We start from the raw sequence: 21,379 nt of genomic DNA, 5'->3' as shown, positions 1-21,379 counted from the left end.
GGTGTTATAATTTTTTTTTTTTTTTTTAAATTGATGGTTTTTTTTTGTCATTTCAACCCGTGTTTAATTGAAAATCATGTAAAGGCATCTTATCAGACTGCCAATACTGTGATAAAATGTATATATTTTGTAATGTTTCGGTTAAACCATCAATTTTATTTATTACAAATAAATTTTAATTCAATATTTTAACACATTTTAATTGCTCTTTCTCTCTTGATCTTTTTCATATTCCATGTTTTCATGCTAACACTTCTGCAAATATGCCAGAGTTTGGCAAAAAAAGCTGGTTTCCATCTGGTCAGATGTTGAAGTAGGTTATATCAAAACCAGGCATGACTCTTTTGTGGAAATCTCAGCATTTGTTGCTGCTAATGCAGATTAAATCTGTTCCATGCAAATAGAATAGAACTTTGTTGTCATTGTAACAAGTACAACAAAACTGAAGAAAAAAAGGGTAGGGTTAGGGTTAAGGTTAGGGTTAGGAAATAAATAAAATTTTAAAATAAAATAATTTTATTAATAAAATGAATCAAATCAAATATAAATTAAAATAAAATAAAAATAAAATTATTAATATTATATTTACTTAAAGTAAACAATAACTCCATATGTACACCAAGAGCAAAATTGATTAAAGTCCAGTTCCTTGTTTGCTAAAGTTAAAATCTGACATTCTTTTTGGAATTCATGGACGCTTTGACCTTTGCTTACACATCCGTGAAGGCTTAATGCTGCACAATATGTACAGGTTTAGGAGCAACGAATTAGTTTGAGCACAAACAAACAACAAAAACTCTGCCACTTTTTTGATTAAAGAGTATTTTTATTATACTAAATTGCATCTATAATATACAAACATTCACAATATTTTGTACAATCACTTTGTGCTTCTCCCCCAAACAGGAGTGAACTTTAAGACGACAAGTTTACATAAACTCTCTATTGAATTTGTCCATGGTATACACTGCATAAAAATAAATTCATACTCAACACCAGTATAATTTCTAACTCTATCATTTACAAATTCACTTAAAAAATAATCATATGAAGACAATGTCAATATTATTGTACGCTTTTATCAATCTGAAGACACATGGTGGGGAGTTACACACAGAAACGTGCGCCGTCGTAACTATTTAACAATTTGGCAGGATCTTTTTTTTTATTCTATTGTTGTAATATATAATCATAAATGCACAAGTTTTTTTCTTCTCATGTTCCTGTTTTCTTGAAGTCTTTCATGTACACACACTCACACACACACACACACACACACACACACACACACACACTGTATCTCAGCTGACATGACGTTATCAAAATATCACACTTTCCGTCAAAGATACTGCACACAAACACAAAAACCCTCACAACTGAACACGTGATAAATATCATGGGAATCATATGCAACAGGAGAACTCACACACACAGACACACACACACACACACACACTCATACCTACACATGTTTATGTAGAACATGACAGCTATATGACAACTACCTACCTACCTACCTACTGCTAAAAGGGGACGGGGAAGCGGGTGCACCTTACTCAGCAGCTCTGCTCACAGGTGTGTGTGTGAGAATTGAACAGCCTCGGTACGATTTAAGTTTCGCCACAGGGCGGCAGCACTCAGCAGCGGGCACAGGGTGAGTCTCTGGCAGTTTCGGGGGTTGTTTGGAGGGTCGACGGGGGTTGAATCAGAGTTTTGGAGCAGCTGGGTTTGTTTCTTTGCTTCCACCATCATATAAATATATATTTATATTAAACATATAATTCTGGTTGAGTCTGAAGATGAAACACTGATTTTATGGAAAACAACTTCCTGCTGTTTGTTGGAGTGAGGTCTACGAAAGAGGGTGAGGAGTTCTAGAATTCTGAGCTCAAGGACATTCTAGAACTTCTGCTGTTGCTCTGCAAACAGACTGTTTCGCATGCATGCACCTGATTGGTCGATGCTAAGACGATTAATAGAGACAAAAACACTTCTCATGTTACCCAGTTTATACATTTTCACGTTTCATCTGTAAACTTCTCTCTGTCTGCTCAGCGTATGAAGCTCAAACACAGACGGATTTTCTTCTGACGAACGTCTCTTCAGTTTCATGAGGTCACATCAAGTCAAAAGTCAAGTTACGTCAAGTTTCGTCAGGTTTGCCCTCAAGAGGAGAAGAAAACTACTTTCACTTTGATGCTTTATCTGTTGCATTCAGGGAAGTCAGGAAATCTAAATGCTGATTGTCTTTCAGGACAGCATCCAGCAGATTTTTGTCTCAGAGTTTGATCTTGAACTGATTGTAAGCTGCTCCATCATGTTCCTCCTGTTGTTGCTCTCCATGTAGACTGTTTTTCCTGCAAAAACCAAAGCGTGCTGACGCCTGATTGGATAATTAACTATAAATGGAAATCAAATTGCCTCCCAGAAGACGCCTAATTGAAGGTTTTATACTTTTAGCTGTGTTTGGAAAACGTTCCAATAATAATCAGGTACTAAAGACACAAAAGGCACAGTTATATACTAATACCAAAGATTTTTGTGCTTTTCATTCAGATGAAAACTGGTGTTAATCTCAGGAGCTTGTTTTGAACATCATTTCAGAGACCTGTTAAAACCACATCAGTGCATCATGGGAGATCTAGTCAGACAGCTTTTGGGACATGTATCTGTACCCGACTCACTCTGAATGCTGCTGCCCTGCTGAGTGTTGTGCACCGGTGGCGTAGCCCTGAAGCATCTTTTCCGCCATAAACAGAGCTACGTAAGGCCAGGACAGGAACCGCTGGGCTGTAGGCCGACTCACTTCGACAGGCCAGTTAAGAAGCAGCCTATCTGCTGTCGAACGACTCGGCCGGTAAACTTGTGGACATGAGCAGCTGGGACGTGAGTTTCTTGTTGTGCTACACGTTGGGAGGAGAGGCAGTGTTGTGCTTTACCGTGGACCCTGCTTCCAGCTCCTTTGGCAGCACACTCCGAACAAAAACACAATTTGGCGTCTTTTTGAGATTGCACGGCCAAGAAAATTAGTTTGCACATTTAAATCAACAGGTTGGAAGGAGAGGACAGAGCCGATTCAAGCGATAACACACTTTGCACACTGTCCAACTAGTGAAACTCATCGGTTGGGACGGCATTTCAGTTCCAGATCTTCTTCAAGCAAACAGCACGTGACCTGTTTTCCTTGAAAAGGGTCTAAAACTGAAAGATCTGTTCAAGTTGGAGAGTGTGCAGGAGAACGCTTGTTATTTTTAGTGTTTGCACAGCCGAGATAAAGTCATGTGTTTTGATTAGTCTGTTTGCGCAATCGTCTTTGCAAGAAGGCCCAAGTCACTCTCTGTTCCACTTTTTGCGATCCAAACACAAACAGGTAAATTGCAAAACTTTTCAAACATGCCAAATCAAATGTTCGGAGGACGCTGCGATTACTCCTCCATCTACAAAAGGATAACTCGGATACTAACAGACGGGAAAAGGTGTGAAACTGTCGCGGCAGGCGATTAGTGACTGCTCACAAACATGGACCGAAGCAGAAAGGGTGTGTTCAGGAATGTCACGATACGTAATCTGTTTTTCTTTTTCTCGAGAAGCCGACGAGTCGACAGCAGCGGGACGAACGGCGTCGGACGATCAGCAGCACTTCTGAGGTAGCTGGGCGGGCTTGTCGGTCAGTTTGGTCGTCTTGGACCCGGGAGCTGCCGGCGCCTCCACGTCCACGCGCTCCGACATCTTCACGCAGATGATGTCCACCAGGCGCTCAAACACCTGCCGCACGTTGATGTTCTCCTTAGCGCTCGCCTCGTAGTACTCGAAGCCTGCAGGGGAAACAGGAGGACAGGTTAGTGTACAGTCGGTTGATTCAGCGGACTATTGCACACCCTTACAAAGATCTAACCACAGACTCTGGAGGATAACCTGTTACCATGTCAACCTGCAGAGAGAAGTCAAGAAAATGTTAGTCTGGTCTCTGGGCGACAAGGAGAAGGCAAACAAACACAAACCCCAAAGTCAGAGTTTAGAGTCAAACTATCACTTGTTTTGTCAGTAGTTGTGTGACTTTAGTTAATGGGAGGAGCCATGACAGAAAGAGCAAGTGGTGAAGTCTTGAGCTAATGGCCACCCCTGAAGTCTAAATCAGGGTTGCATTGGTGAATCTTCGTTCCCACCCTCACCTATGGTCATGAGCTTTGGGTAGTGACCGAAAGAACAAGATCGCGGGTACAAGCGGCCGAAATGAGCTTCCTCCGTAGGGTGGCCGGGCTCTCCTTTAGAGATAGGGTGAGAAGCTCGGCTATCCGGGAGGAGCTCGGAGGTGGCTCGGGCATCTGAAGAGGATGCCTCCCGGACGCCTCCCTGGTGAGGTGAGGAGACGTCGGGGCAGACCAAGGACACGCTGGGGAGACTACTGCCCCGTTTACACGGAGACTCCCGCAACGATTCTTCTTTTGCGTTTTCAAAAGCCACCCGCGTTTACATGAGGACGGCGTGAAAACGATCCGCGTTCATACGACTCCAGGAGGACAAGTCTCCTCTTCTGTTCTTTCTTTTTCTGCCGTTTTGTTGCGTGAGACGGTCGGCAATCCAACCATGACACTCATTACCGCCACCTACTGGACCGGAATGGCTCGACTGGAAATGTGGCTGAGCGCGGAGCCTTCACCTGAAACTGCGAGTGCGCATGCGGTGACGTCAGCGTTTCACCCTGAGACGCTCCGCTCTGTGTTTACACGAAGCTGGATGGAGGAGCGGATTCAGATCCTTCCACTCTGGGGAGCGTTTTCAAAAGTTTGCATTTTCACTGAAAACGCAACGTGGTCTTGTCTAAACGGAAGGCCAAAATGCAACGAAATGTTTGCGGAATCGACCATTTTCGGCGTCATGTAAACAGGGCCTACGTCTCTCGGCTGGCCTAGGAACGTCTCGGGATTCCCCTGGAAGAGCTGGACGAAGTAGCCAGGGAGAGGGAAGTCTGGGCTTCCCTGCTTAGGCTGCTGCCCCCACGACCCGACCCCGGATAAGCAGCAGAAGATGGATAGTTGCGTTGGTGTCATACAGGACATTTTATACCCCTTTTTAACCATAAAAAGCCTGGTTTACACTTCTGCGTCAAATCGATGGTGTACCCTGGGTCATAGGACAGAGCTCCGTGATTGGTCCACTGGGTTTGGATTGTCCGTTTACAACTTTTTTAGATTTCCGGCACAATTCATCTCCTCACCGTCTCCTCTCTGTCTTTCATGGAAACACCATGTTGACCCAAATATAAGACACAGGTTTTTATTTGTTGAAAATGATGAAAAATTGGGTTTTCATGTCTAACCATTGACACATGCTGCTGGTTGTGTAGTTTCTTTAAACAAAGTGCATTGTGGTTATCAGAGTCTTTTTGTGAAGGTTGGTCTTGAAAAGAGAGGTCGTCCTATATTCCAGTCAATACAATAGTTGTTATATAATAAACAAGATGTATCAGAAACAGAATCTCTTTATCGTCCCATGGAGGCCAATTTACGGTGGCCCTGAAAGCTCACGGCGCTGTAACTTAGGAAAGCACATACAAAAAAAAACAAAACAGAAGCAAATAAAGAAAACATCTTCATCAATTCGACAACAATGTGCACAGCAATAAGAAAAACGCACTGCAAAGACCACAACACAACACATTAGATATGAGCCTGGCATGTGTCTTCTGCCCCTGGAGATCAACATCAAAATAACATTTAACGATTCAAACAGCTCTGAAATAACAGGAAACAAAGACCACAAACAGCCGATCGTACTGACCACACCGCCCTCATGTGTTTTGGAGGAGTACTGCAGAATGATGTGGACACATCAACTCAGACTTATGAACCAGGTTTAAGCCTACTTTTGACGACATCCGACCACCTCTATGAAGTCAGTGCCCTTGTTTGGCCTCCTTGATCAGGAAAGTCTGAGTCCACCACCCTGAGTTTTTTAATTCCTCTTCCCGTCGTATAGCTACCGTTACACCTCTGGAGTTTTAGGTGAGTTTGGTAACAGTTGACCTCAGTATTTGTAGAGGTGTCTTTGGCTGATTCTGGATTAGGTTAGGTGTGGTGTAATCCATTTAAGCATTTAAAGACTTTTCATCCCACTTTACAAATAAATATCAGCTGGAATCCAAGACTGGCCGTACACCTGTTCCCCTGGTCTGTTGAGTCAGCTTCCTGCAGGAGCTACCTCTTCCTTCACTGAGCCTGCAGCGTTGACATGTTTTAGAGAGTGAGGAGAAGCAGCGCCCTGCGGGAGAGATAAACCTGTAGAGTGAATTCTTAATCCAAACGTTTCTCCAGCCGTCAGCCCGGAGCAACGAGCCGTACGAGGAGAGCACCTCCACGTCACTCTGCACACACACCACAGGTTAGAGTCATGTTCTCCTGGAGTTCAACTGGTTCACACAAGTTCAGCTGGTCTCTCACTGAAGCGTGGGTCTCTGTAACGTCCAGCAGGGGGCGAACACCAATCACTGAGCGCTCAGAACCACTGCTAACCAAAAAGCGACTAACTCACATTGATCTTTCTACAAGACCCAGATGAGTCAGAAATATTTAGCTCGCAGTTAAAGCTAGCATGATCCAACTCCTTGGTCCTCTAAATCTCCGCCCTACGTCTTACTCCAAGAGGCCAAACTTGGTCCAAACCAACCCAGAGTTGATGACACAGTGGTAATTTCCACTTCTTAGATAAAATCTATGATAAAAATAAGAGAAAATCACAACCTGATCCCAATGTTCAAAGGTAAACTCTTTATAAGACTTTATTTTAGTCAGTGAGATGTTTGAGTTTTCCAGATGCCAAGTGGTCCGGTTGGGGTCAGTACAGTTTGGTACAGGTCGGATCGGTAAATCCTGATCCTTCTTGGACGCTTCTTGGATGGTGACGTGTCAATAGATGCCAATAGCTGCACCAGCTACGCAATAGCGTGATGTCATACAGTGCCATGAAAAAGTATTTGCCCCCTTCCAGATTTCTGTGTTTTTTGCAATTTATCACACACAGAGGATTCAGATCATCAAAACAACTTTAATATCACACATAGACAACCCAAAGAAATACAAAATGCAGTTTCTAAATGATGATTTTATTTACCAAGGGGGGAAAAATACAAACCTATCTGACCCTATGTGAAAAAGTAATCACCTCCGTTGTTAAATCACAAAGTAACGGTGACTAACCACAGTTTTGGGACAGTTTCACAGGCCACACCCAAACCTGTTTGCCACCACCTGTGTTGAATCAAGAAATCACTTAAATAGATTCTGTTAGACCAACGGTCTTCAACCTGCGGCTCTGGAGCCTCATGCAGCTCTTTCAATCCTCTGCAGTGGCTCCTTGTAACTTAATTTATATTTATTTAAATAAAGTGATTTTATAATTTTTACAGAGGGAATTGATGATCAAAGACACTGACACTCAAAAAATACTATGTTAACATTTTGTTTAACTAAATATGAATCACATCTTGCAATAAAGCCTGCCATCGCTGTAATTTAATTTTTTGATAACATTTCTAAGATGTACACAATTGTTTTAGATTTCACATTTTTTTAGCAAATTTCTATATTTTTTTTAATTTTTTTTTTTTTTTTTTAATCTTTTTAATTTTGGAATTATTTTTTTCTAATTTTTTTGCCGATTTCTACAATAACAACATTTTTTAAAGATATTTACATATTTTTTTTTACTTTATTTCCTTGGGTTGTCTCTGTGTGATATTAAAGTTGGTTTGATGGTCTGAAACCTCTGTGTGTGATAAATATGCAAAAAACACAGAAATCTGGAAGGGGGGAAAATACTTTTTCACGGCACTGCAGCAACAGGACAAAGTGTACTGGGCTAATTAATCCAACGAAGAAGAAAAAAGTGTAAAAGAACAGGGATAGAAGACATCCAGAAATTTGTCTTCTCTGTGATTGGCATGTGGCTCTTTGTTACAAAGAACAATCAAGCTTTGTTTCAGAGAAGAGACGCTTCTTCTTCTTTCCACCAATCAACGCTGAAATCAATCCATCCCAACAGAAGGTTATCAAAAAGTGGGACGGTATGGGTCGGTAACCTGTCTGTAATTTGGGGACCTGTCCCAGCTTTAGTCAAAGGAAACAGCTCGAGACATCACATCTTGGGCTGTACGGAGACAAACTGAACCACTTGGCGGAAACAGGGCCCTTGACGTAAAGTTTTCTGTCATTCAACTCCCACAAAACTGTCCGTTTGCAGAGCAACAGCAGAAGCATTCTGAGCTCAGAGACAGAGTTCTGTTCTTGATCTCAGAATTCTAGAATTCTAGAATGTTCTTCCTGCTAACATCTGATTGGTTGGTTCTGCTCAGACTCCAAACACTCATAGAAAGAGTGTTTCGTCACACCCTTGCTGCAGCGTGTGACAGTGTCACCAAAAACGAAAATTTGATTAAATGAGAGAAGTATTATAGTGAATGAAATTAATGAAAGTGCGAGTAATGAAATGAAATGAGAGGTTTATGGATTGGATTTTTAGATAGGATGGGGTACCTGTTGTAATGTTTCCTGAGTTGGTTTATGGTTAAAGAGAAAAGAAAATAAAGGACGAAATTATAAAAGGAGGACGTGGCATCAGGGAAGGGGCGGAGAGGAGATCGCGAGGGACAAGGACAATGAAACAGATGTGGAAAATAAGAAAAAGTAATAAACTGTCTGGATTAAGTTGCAATAAACTTAAAATAAACGACACGGAGGGTAGTTACTGGTGCTGATCCAACATCCCTACGGATCCCCTCGGATTATCGCTTCCTGGGACCAAGTGTGCGCCAGGAACAGAAAGACGTTTCTGTAGATTCATGTTGTTCCAAGAGCAGTGAGATCGTTTTTATTTTTGCAACTTTCCTGGTATAGTACTGTTTGTTGGTCGATCGATCACGTTTTTTGGGTTTTGGGGTTTTTGTCCTGCGTGGATTAACTTTCAGGGCTTGGAGGATTCACTGCGGCTTCCGTTGTGGGCAAGTGGACAAAAAGCTGCAGGAAAGACAATTTAAAAGGACTTGAAAAAAGACAAGCGAGGTAATCTTTGTTAGATTGGGATTTTTACATTATTTAGGGTTGAGAAAGACTGTGTTTGGGGCGTTGTTTCAACAAATATATAGGTTGAATTACCTTTGGGTGCGCAGGAGAGTTTATTAATTTTGATTAAATGATAAACTTTTTTTTTTTTTTATTTAAACACAGTCTTGGGAGAATTCATGGGTTTCATTTGTTTAACATTTATTATTTGTATCTACTAAAACACGCTTTGTTGGCAGAATTTCTCAGTTTCCTTAAAGTTTTCCCCCTTGAGTGTTTTAACGCCGATTCGAGAAATGTCGTGTCGTTACAAGCGGCTCACCTAATTGGTCGGCGAGATGTTTCCCTTTCTCCGGAGGAACCACCCTCTCCTCGTCCATGTCACACTTGTTTCCCACCATGATCACCTGGGCGTTGTCCCACGAGTACGTCTTGATCTGAGTGGCCCTGTAAACATGTGTTAGATCAGATTAACGTCTTACTTTCAGAAAAACACAAACACAAACGTTCACTTCTCGCACGGAGCTCGTACCAGTCTTGGACGGCGTTGAAGGACTCCTCGTTGGTGATGTCGTACATGAGGATGAAGCCCATGGCGCCACGGTAGTAGGCGGTGGTGATGGTGCGGTAACGCTCCTGCCCGGCTGTGTCCTGGAAACGAGAAGCCAGTCACAAAACAGACACATTAATGAAGCACATCACACACACACACACACACACACACACACACACACACACACACTCTCACCTCACAATCACACACTCGATGTGTTGAACATCACAGGAGCTTATCTTCACTCCATCACCTCTCACCAGATCCTGCCGTTAATTCACCTCTACTCCTTAACCGTGCTTTAAAGGATGGCATTGTGGTGAGAACATTAAAGAGGGGGTATTGTACTTTTATTCGGTGCCCCCGTTTTGTCTTTACATGATTCACAGCTCATTTAAATATCTATTTTTCTCTCTCTGGTGTTTTAGAAACACTTGTTTGGCGAGAAAGACTCTGAAAGACTTTATTTTGGCTGCTGTCTCTTTAAGATAAACTCCCTTCCCACTGATTGGCTAGTCCTCTGGAGGACTGTTGGGGGCGGAGCTACAGGCAGACCTTGGTGTTTGAGGCCTGCTTCTCCAGCATGTTATTAACTAAGATCTTTATGTGATGATGTCATCATTTTGGGAAGTCTTGTTAAGATCTCGTTAAATCTCATGCTATTGATTATCATCATCCTCCATCTTGTTTTTTTTTTTTTTTTTGCTAGTGTGTCCTCCGAGACTCCACATTGTCTCATCCAAAGCTTCGATCGATCGGCGTCTACCACTTTAAACGCCGCTCAACTGCAACCCCACTGCTGAGCTTCAAAGTGACTCTTCCATCCGTTAACATCACCGCTCAGCTGACATCCTCCTCATCCTCTTCACGCCACTCCAGCCGGCCTGAAGGCGGCTAAATTTAGCCCTTTGTGCATCACTTCCTCATCCAGCAGTCTCAGGGTTTCCTTTTCTTCTGAGTGCTCATTCACATCCACTTAATTGAGATTTGATGTGCAGCGTGGTTCTGTGCAGCGGGAACATTAATCATCGTGGAGGGATCGGCAGCGCCTCCAGCAATGACTGATTGCTCAGTTTAGCCAAGAAGAGAAATGTGTGTTTGCTTTCTGCAGAAGAAGACATCACTCCACGTCAGCAGTTGAGCATCCTCAGCCTCCATTTTTCAGTGTCGGTCTTTCCTCCACGTGTTGGACCTGCTGCAGAGATCTGCTCCCAAAAATACCAACGATACTCAACTCACTATAAGATAACTGAACCAATTCTGTGGCCTATCATCAAAACTTTTCTGAAGGTTGCAAAGATCATCTTGACAAGTTTGATTTTACTTCCTCTGACCAGATGAAGACAGGAGCCAAAATATTTATGATCAAAACAAAACAACAGCCAATCAGGAAGCATACTGACTTGTGCAGCCAGAGTCTGTGCCATAGAGACGACGAGGGACTCAGAGAGAATCTGAGTGGAGCCCAGTGATTGACATTGACATAATGTCTTCTTGGCTCTCCCTCCTGACATGTTTGGTAAACTGTCGATCATCGTTAAATGTGACGTAAAGCCTCGTTTTTATCCTCTAATAGCGAATGAAAACAAACCATTTCTTGAAAAAAGAAACTTGAATACAAGGCAGCCAAATGATATCTTCAAATCACCACAACAATAAGATGTGAGAAACATTTTAACGAGGTGTATTAATTTTTCAAAGTTTGACCACTGCCCATCTGGAATGACTGGGGAGACTGAGTGTTTGACTTGAACTGCAGCCAGCCACCAGGGGGAGCAGTTTCGTGGTGACATCACTTCAAGCCTTGCAAGACGACGTCCAATTTTTTTTAACAGTCTATTCTGCAGCTCCATCAATGAGGTTCTAGAATGTTCATCATCAAGCACAGAGAGCTTTCTGTCTTTGTGATGTCACTACATTCCGGAACTCTCTGAGTGTTTTGTTTTTTTTTTTTTTTCTAAATATTTTCACTAAAGTAAGACAGGAAACATATAATACAGCACTTCCAATCACAGTAATAAAATTTTACCTTTTCTCTTTTTAAAAACATATTCAAATAAATAGACAGTCACATAAACCCACGAAAACAGGAACACTCTGATATGAGTGTAAAAGAAAATAATTACAAGGTGACGAGGAGAGCCGTGGTATTTATCAAATTTGTCTTCATCTTCCAGGTACAGCTTAGACAGTCCAGACTAAGAGAAATGCTCTCTGAGTGTTTTTAAAGGAAACTAAAGACCCTTACTTTTTAAATCAGCTCTGATGACGTCATTGTAATTACTGATTAAACAATCTGAAACTTTAATCTCATTAAAATATATTTTCATATATTGGAGAAAAGACCAACACTGTGTTTTTGCCTTTAACTAGTGATTTAGCATAAAGCTAGTTTTATAGGCTTTAGCCTGTGTTTTAGTCTTTAGCTTGTGTTTTAGCCTTTAGCTTGTGTTTTAATCTTTGGCTTGTGTTTTAGCCCTTAGCTTGTGTTTTAGTCTTTAGATCGTGTTGCAGTCTCTAGCTTGTTTTTCAGACTCAAGCCCACGTTTAAGTCTTTATCTTGTGTTTTAGCCTTTAGCCCGTGTTTCAGTCTTTACCTAGTTTTCTGGTCTTTAGCTTGTGCTTTAGCCTTAAGTCCATGTTTATGCTTTAGCCTGTGGTTTAGCCTTTGGTCCGTGTTTTAGTCTTTAGCCTGTGTGGTCTAGTCTTTAGCTAGTGTACTAGGCCTTAGCCCATGCTTTCGTCTTTAGCTTGTATTTTAGTCTTTAGCTAGTGTTCTAGTCTTTTGCTTGTGTTCTAGTCTTTAGCTGATGCTTTAGCTTTTAGCTCATGTGTTAGTCTCTGGCTGGTGTTCTAGTCTTTAGCTTATTTTTTAGCCTTTAGCTCATGTTTTGGTTTTAAGCCAGTTTTTTGTCTTTAGATGATGTTTTAGCCTTTAGCCCATGCTTTAGTCTTTAGCTTGTATTTTGTTTTTAGCTCATGTTTTAGCCTTTAGCTCATGTTTTAGCCTTTAGCTTGTGTTTTGTTTTTAGCTCATGTTTTAGCCTTTAGCTTACTCTTTAGCTTTTAGCTCGTACTTTAGCCTTTAAGAAACTGCTTGTTAAAAGGGAGCCTCAGCACTTACTGTATATCAATGTGTCGTTATCTCCTGATCAGATCAGGATGCAATGATACTCATATCAATCCAAGCTTTGAAGTTTAAAGAGGGGGTGTTTCTGCCTCTCTGTAGTATTCTGATTTTTGCTCTTTAAGACAAACTTCCCCCTTCCTTTTGATTAGCCAGCCCTCTTCAGGCCTGTTTGGGCTGAAGCCATGTGGGAGACCTTGGTGTTTGAGGTACACGCCTCCAATGTGTCATGAACTAGTTCGGAGATCCTTATGTGATGACATCATCAGTCTTTCATAGATTTCTACAACAGATGATCATGTAGAGGTTTGAAATTCTGCACATGCTCAGTCTGAACATCCAGGATTGCTACTTTAAATTCATGTTTAGATCACGAGACAGCAGAGTACCCCCTCTTTAATCTTTTCAACCGTCCTGTTATTGGTATATGTGTAAGAAAGCTGGGTGGTGATGTTTACGTGAGCTCATGTGTGTGTTTCTATTTTAAGTGAATCAATCTGCTCTGATTAGCTCCATTATAGCACAACCCCCTCTTCACACACACACACACACACACACACACAAACACGGACAAAAACACACACTGGGTCTCAACCTCTTCGCCCCAAGAGGTCTCTCTAATTGCCTCTGAAGACAGCACTGTTGGTGTACGTGTGTGTGTGTGTGTGTGTGTGTGTGTGTGTCAGTGAGAAAGTGAGTGAGCGTGAAGAGCTGCTGCCATGGCAACAACATCACCACTGATGATACAAGCCCAGAAGTGTGTGTATACGTGTGTGTTTTCTCCCAGCAGCCTGTTGTAGACTGAGAGCAGAACACCATGTTACCCTGACTCTGTGTGTGTGTGTGTGTGTGTGTGTGTGTGAGTGTGTGTTACAGCCCTCTGTGTTAGAGTGTGTGTGAAGTGACGGGGTGTTACCGTCAGGTCGAACCGTCCTCACCCAGATCTGCAGCTTGATCCTCTTGTCGTTGCGATACACTGTCTTCACCTTGAAGTCGATACCCACCGTGCTGACGAAGGAGTTACTGAAGGAGTCGTCGGCGTAGCGGAACAGGAAGGACGTTTTCCCCACACTGCTGTTCCCGATGATCAGCAGCTTGAACATGTAGTCGAAGTTCTGGTCGGAGCCATCCCGCTGGCCGAAACGCTGGTCTGCCTTCGCCATCTGGAGGTTCGGGTGGAAAGACAAACACAATCAGAGTCTTAAGACCCATTTATCCTCCCTCTACACAAAAACGATGTCACCGTCACTGCTGTCATAGTTCAATACATCCTTTACGTTGGCATTGCTGTTACCCAATACATCCACCAGGGGGGTCAGCTCAGAGTCAAAAGGTTATTTCAACAACAACAAACTCAAAAACAGACATGGCGACTGTGGAGGAGGTATTAGTAAATAAAAGAGTCAGAGATCATGCCTGGGAAACTCTAAGGAGCCCAAATGGTTGAAGAGTTAGGGTAACTCAAAGAGGCTGTGAGGAGGATCTGTTGTGATTGGACCGCCTCGCCACCTTCTGGCCCGGAGTCTCACGCTGTCGTGAAGACGTGACTTAACCAGGCTTGTGTTCTTTTTTTCTTTTTTTCAGAACAAATTGTTTTTGGTTAGACAAATTTTTCCCAGATTCAGCTCCACGAGCTAAGGTATTTATCAACAGTTAGGTGGAGCTATGGTTTGAAACGTGACAACAAGCTAACTTTGTCTGTTTTTAGCGTAGTTTAGTAGCCGGCTATATTTGGCTCTACTCACAGCCCGGTGCTCTGAGACGTGTCTGTAACGTTAGCGGATCCTGGTCAGAATAACGTCTGCATGTGGGTTGGAATCAACATTGTCACAGATAAACCTGTTTTAGCATTTAGCTCATGTTTAAGCCTAAAGCCGGTGTGTAAGTCTTTAGCTCATGTTTTAGCCTAAAGCCGGTTTTAGTCTTAAGCTCGTTTTTATTCTTTTGCTTGTGTTTAAGCCTTTAGCCTGTGTTATAGCATAAAGTCTGTGTTTTAGCTTTCAGTCTGTGTTTTAGCCTTTAGCCTATGTTTATGCCTTTAGCCTACATTTTAGTCTTGAGCCTGTGTTTTAGTCTTTTTGGCTTGTGTTTAAGCTTGAAGCCCATTTTTTTATCTTAAGCCAGTGTTTTTGTCTATAGCTTGTGTTTTAGCCTTTAGCCCATGTTTTAGCCCTAAGCCATTTTTTTGTCCATAGCTAATGTTGTAGTCTTTAGCTTGTGTTTTAACCTTTAGTTCCAATTCAGTCTTAAGCTCTTGTTTTAACCATTAGCCCATGTTTTGTCTTTAGTTTATGTTTTAGTTTTAGCTAGTCTTGTAGCCTTTAGCTTATGCTTTAGCCTTTTGCTGGTTTTCTTGTCTTTGGCTAGTGTTCTAGTCTTTAGCTCAAGTTCTAGCCTTAAGCTCATGTTTTAGTCTTTAGCTAGTGTTTTAGCCTTTAGCTTGTTTTTAGTCCTTAGCTAGTGTTTTAGCCTTTAGCTTGTTTTTAGTCTTTATCTAGATTTTTAGTCTTTAGCTTATGTTTTAGCCTTTAGATCACGTTTCAGTCTTAAGCTTGTGTTTTAGCCACAAGCTCATGTTTTTGTCCATAGCTTGTGTTTTAGTCTTTAGCTTGTGCTTTAGCCTTTGGCTCATGATTTAACCTTTAGCTAGTGTTCTAGTCTTCAACGAGTGTTCTAGTCTTTAGCTCAAGTTTTAGCCTTACGCTCATGTTTTAGTCTTTAGCTAGTGTTTTAGCCTTTAGCTTATGCTTTAGCCTTTTGCTAGTTTTCTACTCTTTGGCTAGTGTTCTAGTCTTTAGCTCAAGTTTTAGCCTTAAGCTCATGTTTTAGTCTGTAGCTAGTGTTTTAGCCTTTAGCTTGTTTTTAGTCTTTAGCTAGTGTTTAAGTCTTTAGCTTATGTTTTAGCCTTTACCTTTTTTAGTCTTGAGCTCATGCTTTAGCCTTTTATCTAGTGTTCTAGTCTTTGGCTTGTGTTTAAGGCTTTAGCTTATGTGTTAGCCTTTAGCTTGTGTTTTAGCTATGAATGGAGTGCTTTTTAAATGGGAGCCTCAGCGCTCAGGTGTGTTTTAGATAAAGTCCTGGGGAAATCGTCGTAGTTTAGTTTGATAAATTTGTATATATGTGTCATCATTTCCTGATAAGATCAGGATTTAATGAGGATCTGAAGCTGTTTGAGAAGGATGCATCGCACCAAAGTCCTCAGCCAACGGGCTCCTTTAAAGAGACCTTAAAACTTCACAAAGCTGTCAAAGACGTCCCCTGGATTCTGTAATGAGCTGGAGCAGAATGTGAATCAGCACAAAGAGCCGTCAAACCCACACAAACAGCGCGTTGAACAAAGAAAAGAGCGCAAACAAACATTTCCTGTTCCACTCCACCTGTCGAGTCAAATGAAGTCAAACAGAAGCTGGATCTGCGTCTGAGGACGACCCTGCAGACAGGTGGCCGAGTGAGCGCCAGCAGCAGATGAGTCAGAGCTGGAGATCCTGCTGGGTTCAGCAGAGACTCATCCTCTCTGGCAGGGACCGGGGAGGAAGAAACGACCACAAAATGCTGCTGAAACCAGAACTCTGGCTGTGGGGACGGCTGAAGTGACATTTCTAATCCCTGGTTTTTCACGAGACGCTGCATGTGATTTCTTTGGACCATCTGCCGGGAACAAACTGAGGCTCTGCTCGATGTCAGGAGTGATTCTGAGACTTTCTGCTGATAGAAAACAGCCTCTTTCTGCACGCTAATGAATAAAAGCTGCTGCAGATCTGTCAATCTACGCTGCTGCTCTCTATTCAGAGCTCGTCATGTCTCCTATTGTTCCTGAGACGTCCTGTCCTCAGCTTAACCACACTCTGCTTTAACGACAGGCTCACAAAGGGAAACCAAGCACACTGATCAGAAAATGACAGCACGGTGGGAAAAGTCTGGGCTGGGATCTGGAAGCCTCTAGAAACTGGATTTTAATTCTTACACCAAATTTAAAAAAGAGCAAGATCCGAAATTGAATTTTCAAAAGTAATTTAATTTCTATAATTTTTTTTTCACCTGCTTGAAATTCAACACTTAATATTCCTTAAATTCAAAAATACAAAATTTCAGTTTAGCAGGAAAATCATGTCATCTACATCTCTGAGGAAGAGTTATTGAGCACAGACTTCATTGTTCCTCCAGAATTACTGGTTAGTTAAAGTAATTATTCATATTTCTTATTTCTGTTGACATCTAAAGCTCTACTACCCGGATGTAAACAGTCATAACATGTTGTAGAATTGCGTGGTTTGACAGTTTACTAATAAACACCTGAATCCCCAGCAACCAAGGGCAGAGCAGGATGTTCCCATTTGGTGTTATGTTCATCATGCTCTACAGGGGGATGTGCCAATCAGTGATGTCATCAATTGAGCAAACATCACCAAATATGGTTCGATGTTTTGGATAAGCAGTTCAGAGCACACAGCAGTGTCATCCTGGGTTTAGTCCAACATGTGCTTACCTTACAGGTTAAAGCTTTGCCCATGCTTGGTGTTAGCATCCTAACATTTAAAATCATACATGACGATAGATTATAAAAAACAAAAACAATCTCAAAAACTATCAGAGACGAAAACAACAACAAATAAGAAGCATGAGACTGAGAAAACAAAAAGACATCGAAGCATCAGAATAACATCAAAGTGATGAAACAACATCAAAGCGACAGAATGACATCAAAGTGAGAGAATGACATCAGAGTGACATCAAATTGATAGAATGACATCAAAGTGATAGAATGACATCAGAGTGACATCAAATTAATAGAATGACATCAAAGTGATAGAAGGACATCAAAGGGACAGAAGGACATCAAAGTGATAGAATAACATCAAAGTGAAAGAATGACATCAAAGTGATAGAATGACATCAAAGTGATAGAATGACATCAAAGTGATAGAATGACATCAAAGTGAAAGAATGACATCAAAGTGATAGAATGACATCAAAGTGAAAGAATGACATCAATGATAAAATGACATCAAAGTGATAGAATGACATCAAAGTGATAGAATGACATCAAAGTGATAGAATGACATCAAAGTGAAAGAATGACATCAAAGTGATAGAATGACATCAAAGTGATAGAATGACATCAAAGTGAAAGAATGACATCAATGATAAAATGACATCAAAGTGATAGAATGACATCAAAGTGATAGAATGACATCAAAGTGAAAGAATGACATCAAAGTGACGGAGTGACATCAAAGTGATAGAATGACATCAAAGTGATAGAATGACATCAAAGTGATAGAATGACATCAAAGTGATAGAATGACATCAAAGTGATAGAATGACATCAAAGTGATAGAATGACATCAAAGTGATAGAATGACATCAAAGTGATAGAATGACATCAAAGTGATAGAATGACATCAAAGTGACGGAGTGACATCAAAGTGATAGAATGACATCAAAGTGAAAGAATGACATCAATGATAAAATGACATCAAAGTGATAGAATGACATCAAAGTGATAGAATGACATCAAAGTGATAGAATGACATCAAAGTGAAAGAATGACATCAAAGTGATAGAATGACATCAAAGTGATAGAATGACATCAAAGTGAAAGAATGACATCAAAGTGATAGAATGACATCAAAGTGATAGAATGACATCAAAGTGATAGAACGACATCAGAGTGAAAGAATGAGATTAAAGCTAAAGAATGAGGTTTAGTCCAAAGAATGAGATTAAAACAAACGAGAAGATCGAAGCAATAAATCAAATCTTAGACAACATAATAAGGCTGCAGCAAAGAAATAAGAACAGAGCAATAAAATTGAGATTAAGGCAACAGAACGAAATAGAAGCAATAAAATGAGAACAAAAAAAAAAAAGAGAGAAGAACAAAGCAATAGAATGAAGCCCGTTAATATGATGTTTCATCAAAAAACACTAAAATGCTGTGAAAAAAAAATCATTCGTTTACAAGGAAACGCCGAGGGACTGAAAACGCTGTAGTGATCATGCCAGGCCTGTAGTTGGCGCTATAACTGTCTTGTCCAGAAGCAGCTTTTGGTAGATCTCCTCTGAGGTAGATTTGGGCCAATCATCTGGTGTATTGTTGAATACTAATGGTGCGTTCGAGGCAACCCGTAACTCGTATGTTTACCAGATGAAATATTGGAGTCACGACCTGAAAGCGTTCCAGGCAATTTACAACTTCCGTTTGAATTCTGATGTAAACAAACCAGCATGGCAGAAATTCAAAGATTTATGCTTGGTCATTTCAATCACCAAAGGAGCCTGCAAGTTCTTTCTTTAAGTGAAACAGAGGAGGGGAAACATGAGGTATTTACTTTATATTTCATGGCATATGCCGTTATTTTAAAGAGTATTTTTTGTTGATTAATGCGCTGAACGCCAGAGTTGCTGCAAATGTGCAATGTGTGAACATCAGACTAGAAGTTTACACTTGTAGCTCAGTGATGATAGCTCTCTCTCTCTCTCTCTCTCTCTCTCTCTCTCTATTAGCTATTTCGTGTTAGCGACACATTAGTCCACCGTCTTGGACACATAACAGATTATAGTACATAATCCTGTGTGTAAATTGTGATTGCAACGTTCGAATTTACTTCACATTGTAGTAAAGTCTATTTCTCACCGTGTGTCACGCGCAGCACCACCGCATCCATAGAGGCTGCCATATTGTTTTGGCACAGATTTGACGTCACAAGTCGTAACTCGGAGTACATCGATCTGGTACGAGTTCACGGGTCGTACGTTATGAGTTCGACTGCCGTTCCAGGGCATTTTCACGAGTTACAGGCGGGAAATATACGAGTTACACAACAATCGTAACAACGGTAATGTTGTCCTTTTTATGTGCTCAAGCAAAGCAAAGCGTGATGTCAGGGTTTCCACGAAAATGCCAGCTTCCTGTTTACACGGCAATGGTATCGAAAGCATTTCAGAAAAATCCCACTCTGGAGGCCGTTTCCAAAAGTTTGCTTTTTAGGTCGGCTGAAACGCTGTTTCCATGTACACACAAACACAACAAAACTTTTGTGTTTCACCCCAAAAAAATGTTGTTGTGTAACGGCCTCTGAGATTAAAAATAAAATGAGAACAGAGCATTAGAATGAGTCTGAAAGTAGAATGAGATTAAAATTAGAGGTCGACCGATATGGGTTTTTTGGGGGCTGATGCCGATGCCGATGCTTTCCAAATTTGGGCAGCCAATGCCGATATGCATAGCCAATTTTTCCAATTTGATATTCAGGCCGATTGTTAAATAAATATATATTCATCACATTTTTGTGAAACGCAGCAATTTCTGAGCAACTAAAAGAAATCTATTACAACAAGTCGTGTCCAGTCCTCTGAACATTTATTCAGCTTTAAAACAATGACATATTTTGTCTGAGTAAACACACAATGTAACAAGCAGTAGTAAACATTCACACTCTTCTTAAAATGTCAAAAAAGAAATTTAAACTTATTAATATAATTTGAACAAAAGTATGTAATGTATCCAAGTGGTTCCACAAGTTTGAGGTGCTCATCTTTTTTGTGCCTGATCAAAAATTGCGTCATTTTATACAACGGATCAAAAATCGGCTTTTTAAAAGAAAATACGGCCGAAAATATCTGCCCAATATAACGGCCAGCCGATAAATCGGTCTACCTCTAATTTAAACATTAGAATTAGATCAGTGCAGTAGAACGAGTTTAAAGCAATAAAATGAGATAGAAGCGACAAAATGAGGAGAGAGCATTAAAATGAAATTGAAGCAACTGAAAGAGATCGAGGCAACAGCTTTAGACCAAAGTGATAAAATCAAATCGAGGCAACAGAATGAGACTTAAATCGTAAAATGAGGTCAAAGAGATAAAAAAAAAATGTTTAAAGCCCTATTAGAAGAAAAGATGAATCAAACATGATTAAAAAAATCCAAAGAAATGAGCTAAACTCAGAAAGGCAACAACAAAAGAAGAAGAACCAAATCTTCAAAAGAGGTAAAGCTGTGAAACGCTGAGTCTGCCACAGGGAATGAAGCAGAGGATTTAAAGAGAAGAACATAAACACAGCTCACTATCAGAACAACACCAACCCTACAGAGACATGGACATGATGAGCCCTCAGAGGCAGCAGCTCACACACCGTCACAGCAACAATATGACTCAGAGATTTAAATGTGGAGCACAGAGGGGTCCAAGCAGCCCGTGGTGGGGGTGATGGGGGCGGGGCTGGAGGCTGATGGCCAATAATTAGGGTAAAAGATGGAGATCAGGGTGAAGGAGCACTGCAGGTGTGACGGACAGGTGTGTGAGCGCGTAATCATCGTGTAAAATGAGACAGAAACACGATTGAAGCGGATTACAGGAGCGTTTGGGCTCCAGTGGCGCACCGGCTCAGGTGTGATCGACGCTCCTGTGCGTCTGTCCTGATGTGTGTCGATGTGTGTGTGTATTAAACTCGGTGTTAATCGGTCATCTGTGAGGTCTGTGCGTCCGTCTCTTACCTCTTCAGGGCGGATCTGATGCTCTCTCTCTGCGCCGCACCTGCTGGGGGACAGCTCGCTCGGTGGGGGATAAAAAAAATAACACTGATTCAACCAAAACACACGGATGTCTCCTCAAAGGCAGCACGACGCGTCCACGATCCTC

General features: G+C 41.3%; 1 protein-coding gene across 1 annotated transcript; it reads right to left on the bottom strand.

The window, feature by feature from the left end:
• Positions 1–1,226: 1,226 nt before the first annotated feature.
• rab3b (RAB3B, member RAS oncogene family) lies at positions 1,227–21,375 on the bottom strand. The gene is made up of 5 exons (XM_074668561.1): positions 21,235–21,375; positions 13,675–13,899; positions 9,589–9,707; positions 9,379–9,503; positions 1,227–3,815 (listed from the first exon to the last, which is right to left on the bottom strand). Exons 2-5 carry the CDS (start codon positions 13,897–13,899, stop codon positions 3,631–3,633), a joined length of 654 nt encoding a protein of 217 aa, XP_074524662.1. The 5' UTR covers positions 21,235–21,375; the 3' UTR covers positions 1,227–3,630.
• Between the last annotated feature and the right edge of the window lie 4 nt (positions 21,376–21,379).

This window comes from Halichoeres trimaculatus, unplaced genomic scaffold (genome assembly GCF_033239565.1).
Source record: "Halichoeres trimaculatus isolate MK-OKI-2021-1 unplaced genomic scaffold, fHalTri1.1 fHalTri1_scaffold_4, whole genome shotgun sequence".
Lineage (NCBI taxonomy): Eukaryota > Metazoa > Chordata > Actinopteri > Labriformes > Labridae > Halichoeres > Halichoeres trimaculatus.
Note: the sequence above shows the minus strand (reverse complement) of the source record. Positions and strands in the feature narration are given on the sequence as shown.

Excerpts from the sequence above, each read along its gene's own strand:
- rab3b (XM_074668561.1), bottom strand. The coding sequence starts at position 13,899 with ATGGCGAAGGCAGACCAGCGTTTCGGCCAGCGGGATGGCTCCGACCAG. Across the intron at positions 9,708-13,674 it reads GGATCAAGCTGCAGATCTGG|GACACAGCCGGGCAGGAGCG; the intron begins GTGAGGACGGTT and ends TCTCGTTTCCAG. Across the intron at positions 3,816-9,378 it reads ACATCTCGCCGACCAATTAG|GCTTCGAGTACTACGAGGCG; the intron begins GTGAGCCGCTTG and ends TTTCCCCTGCAG.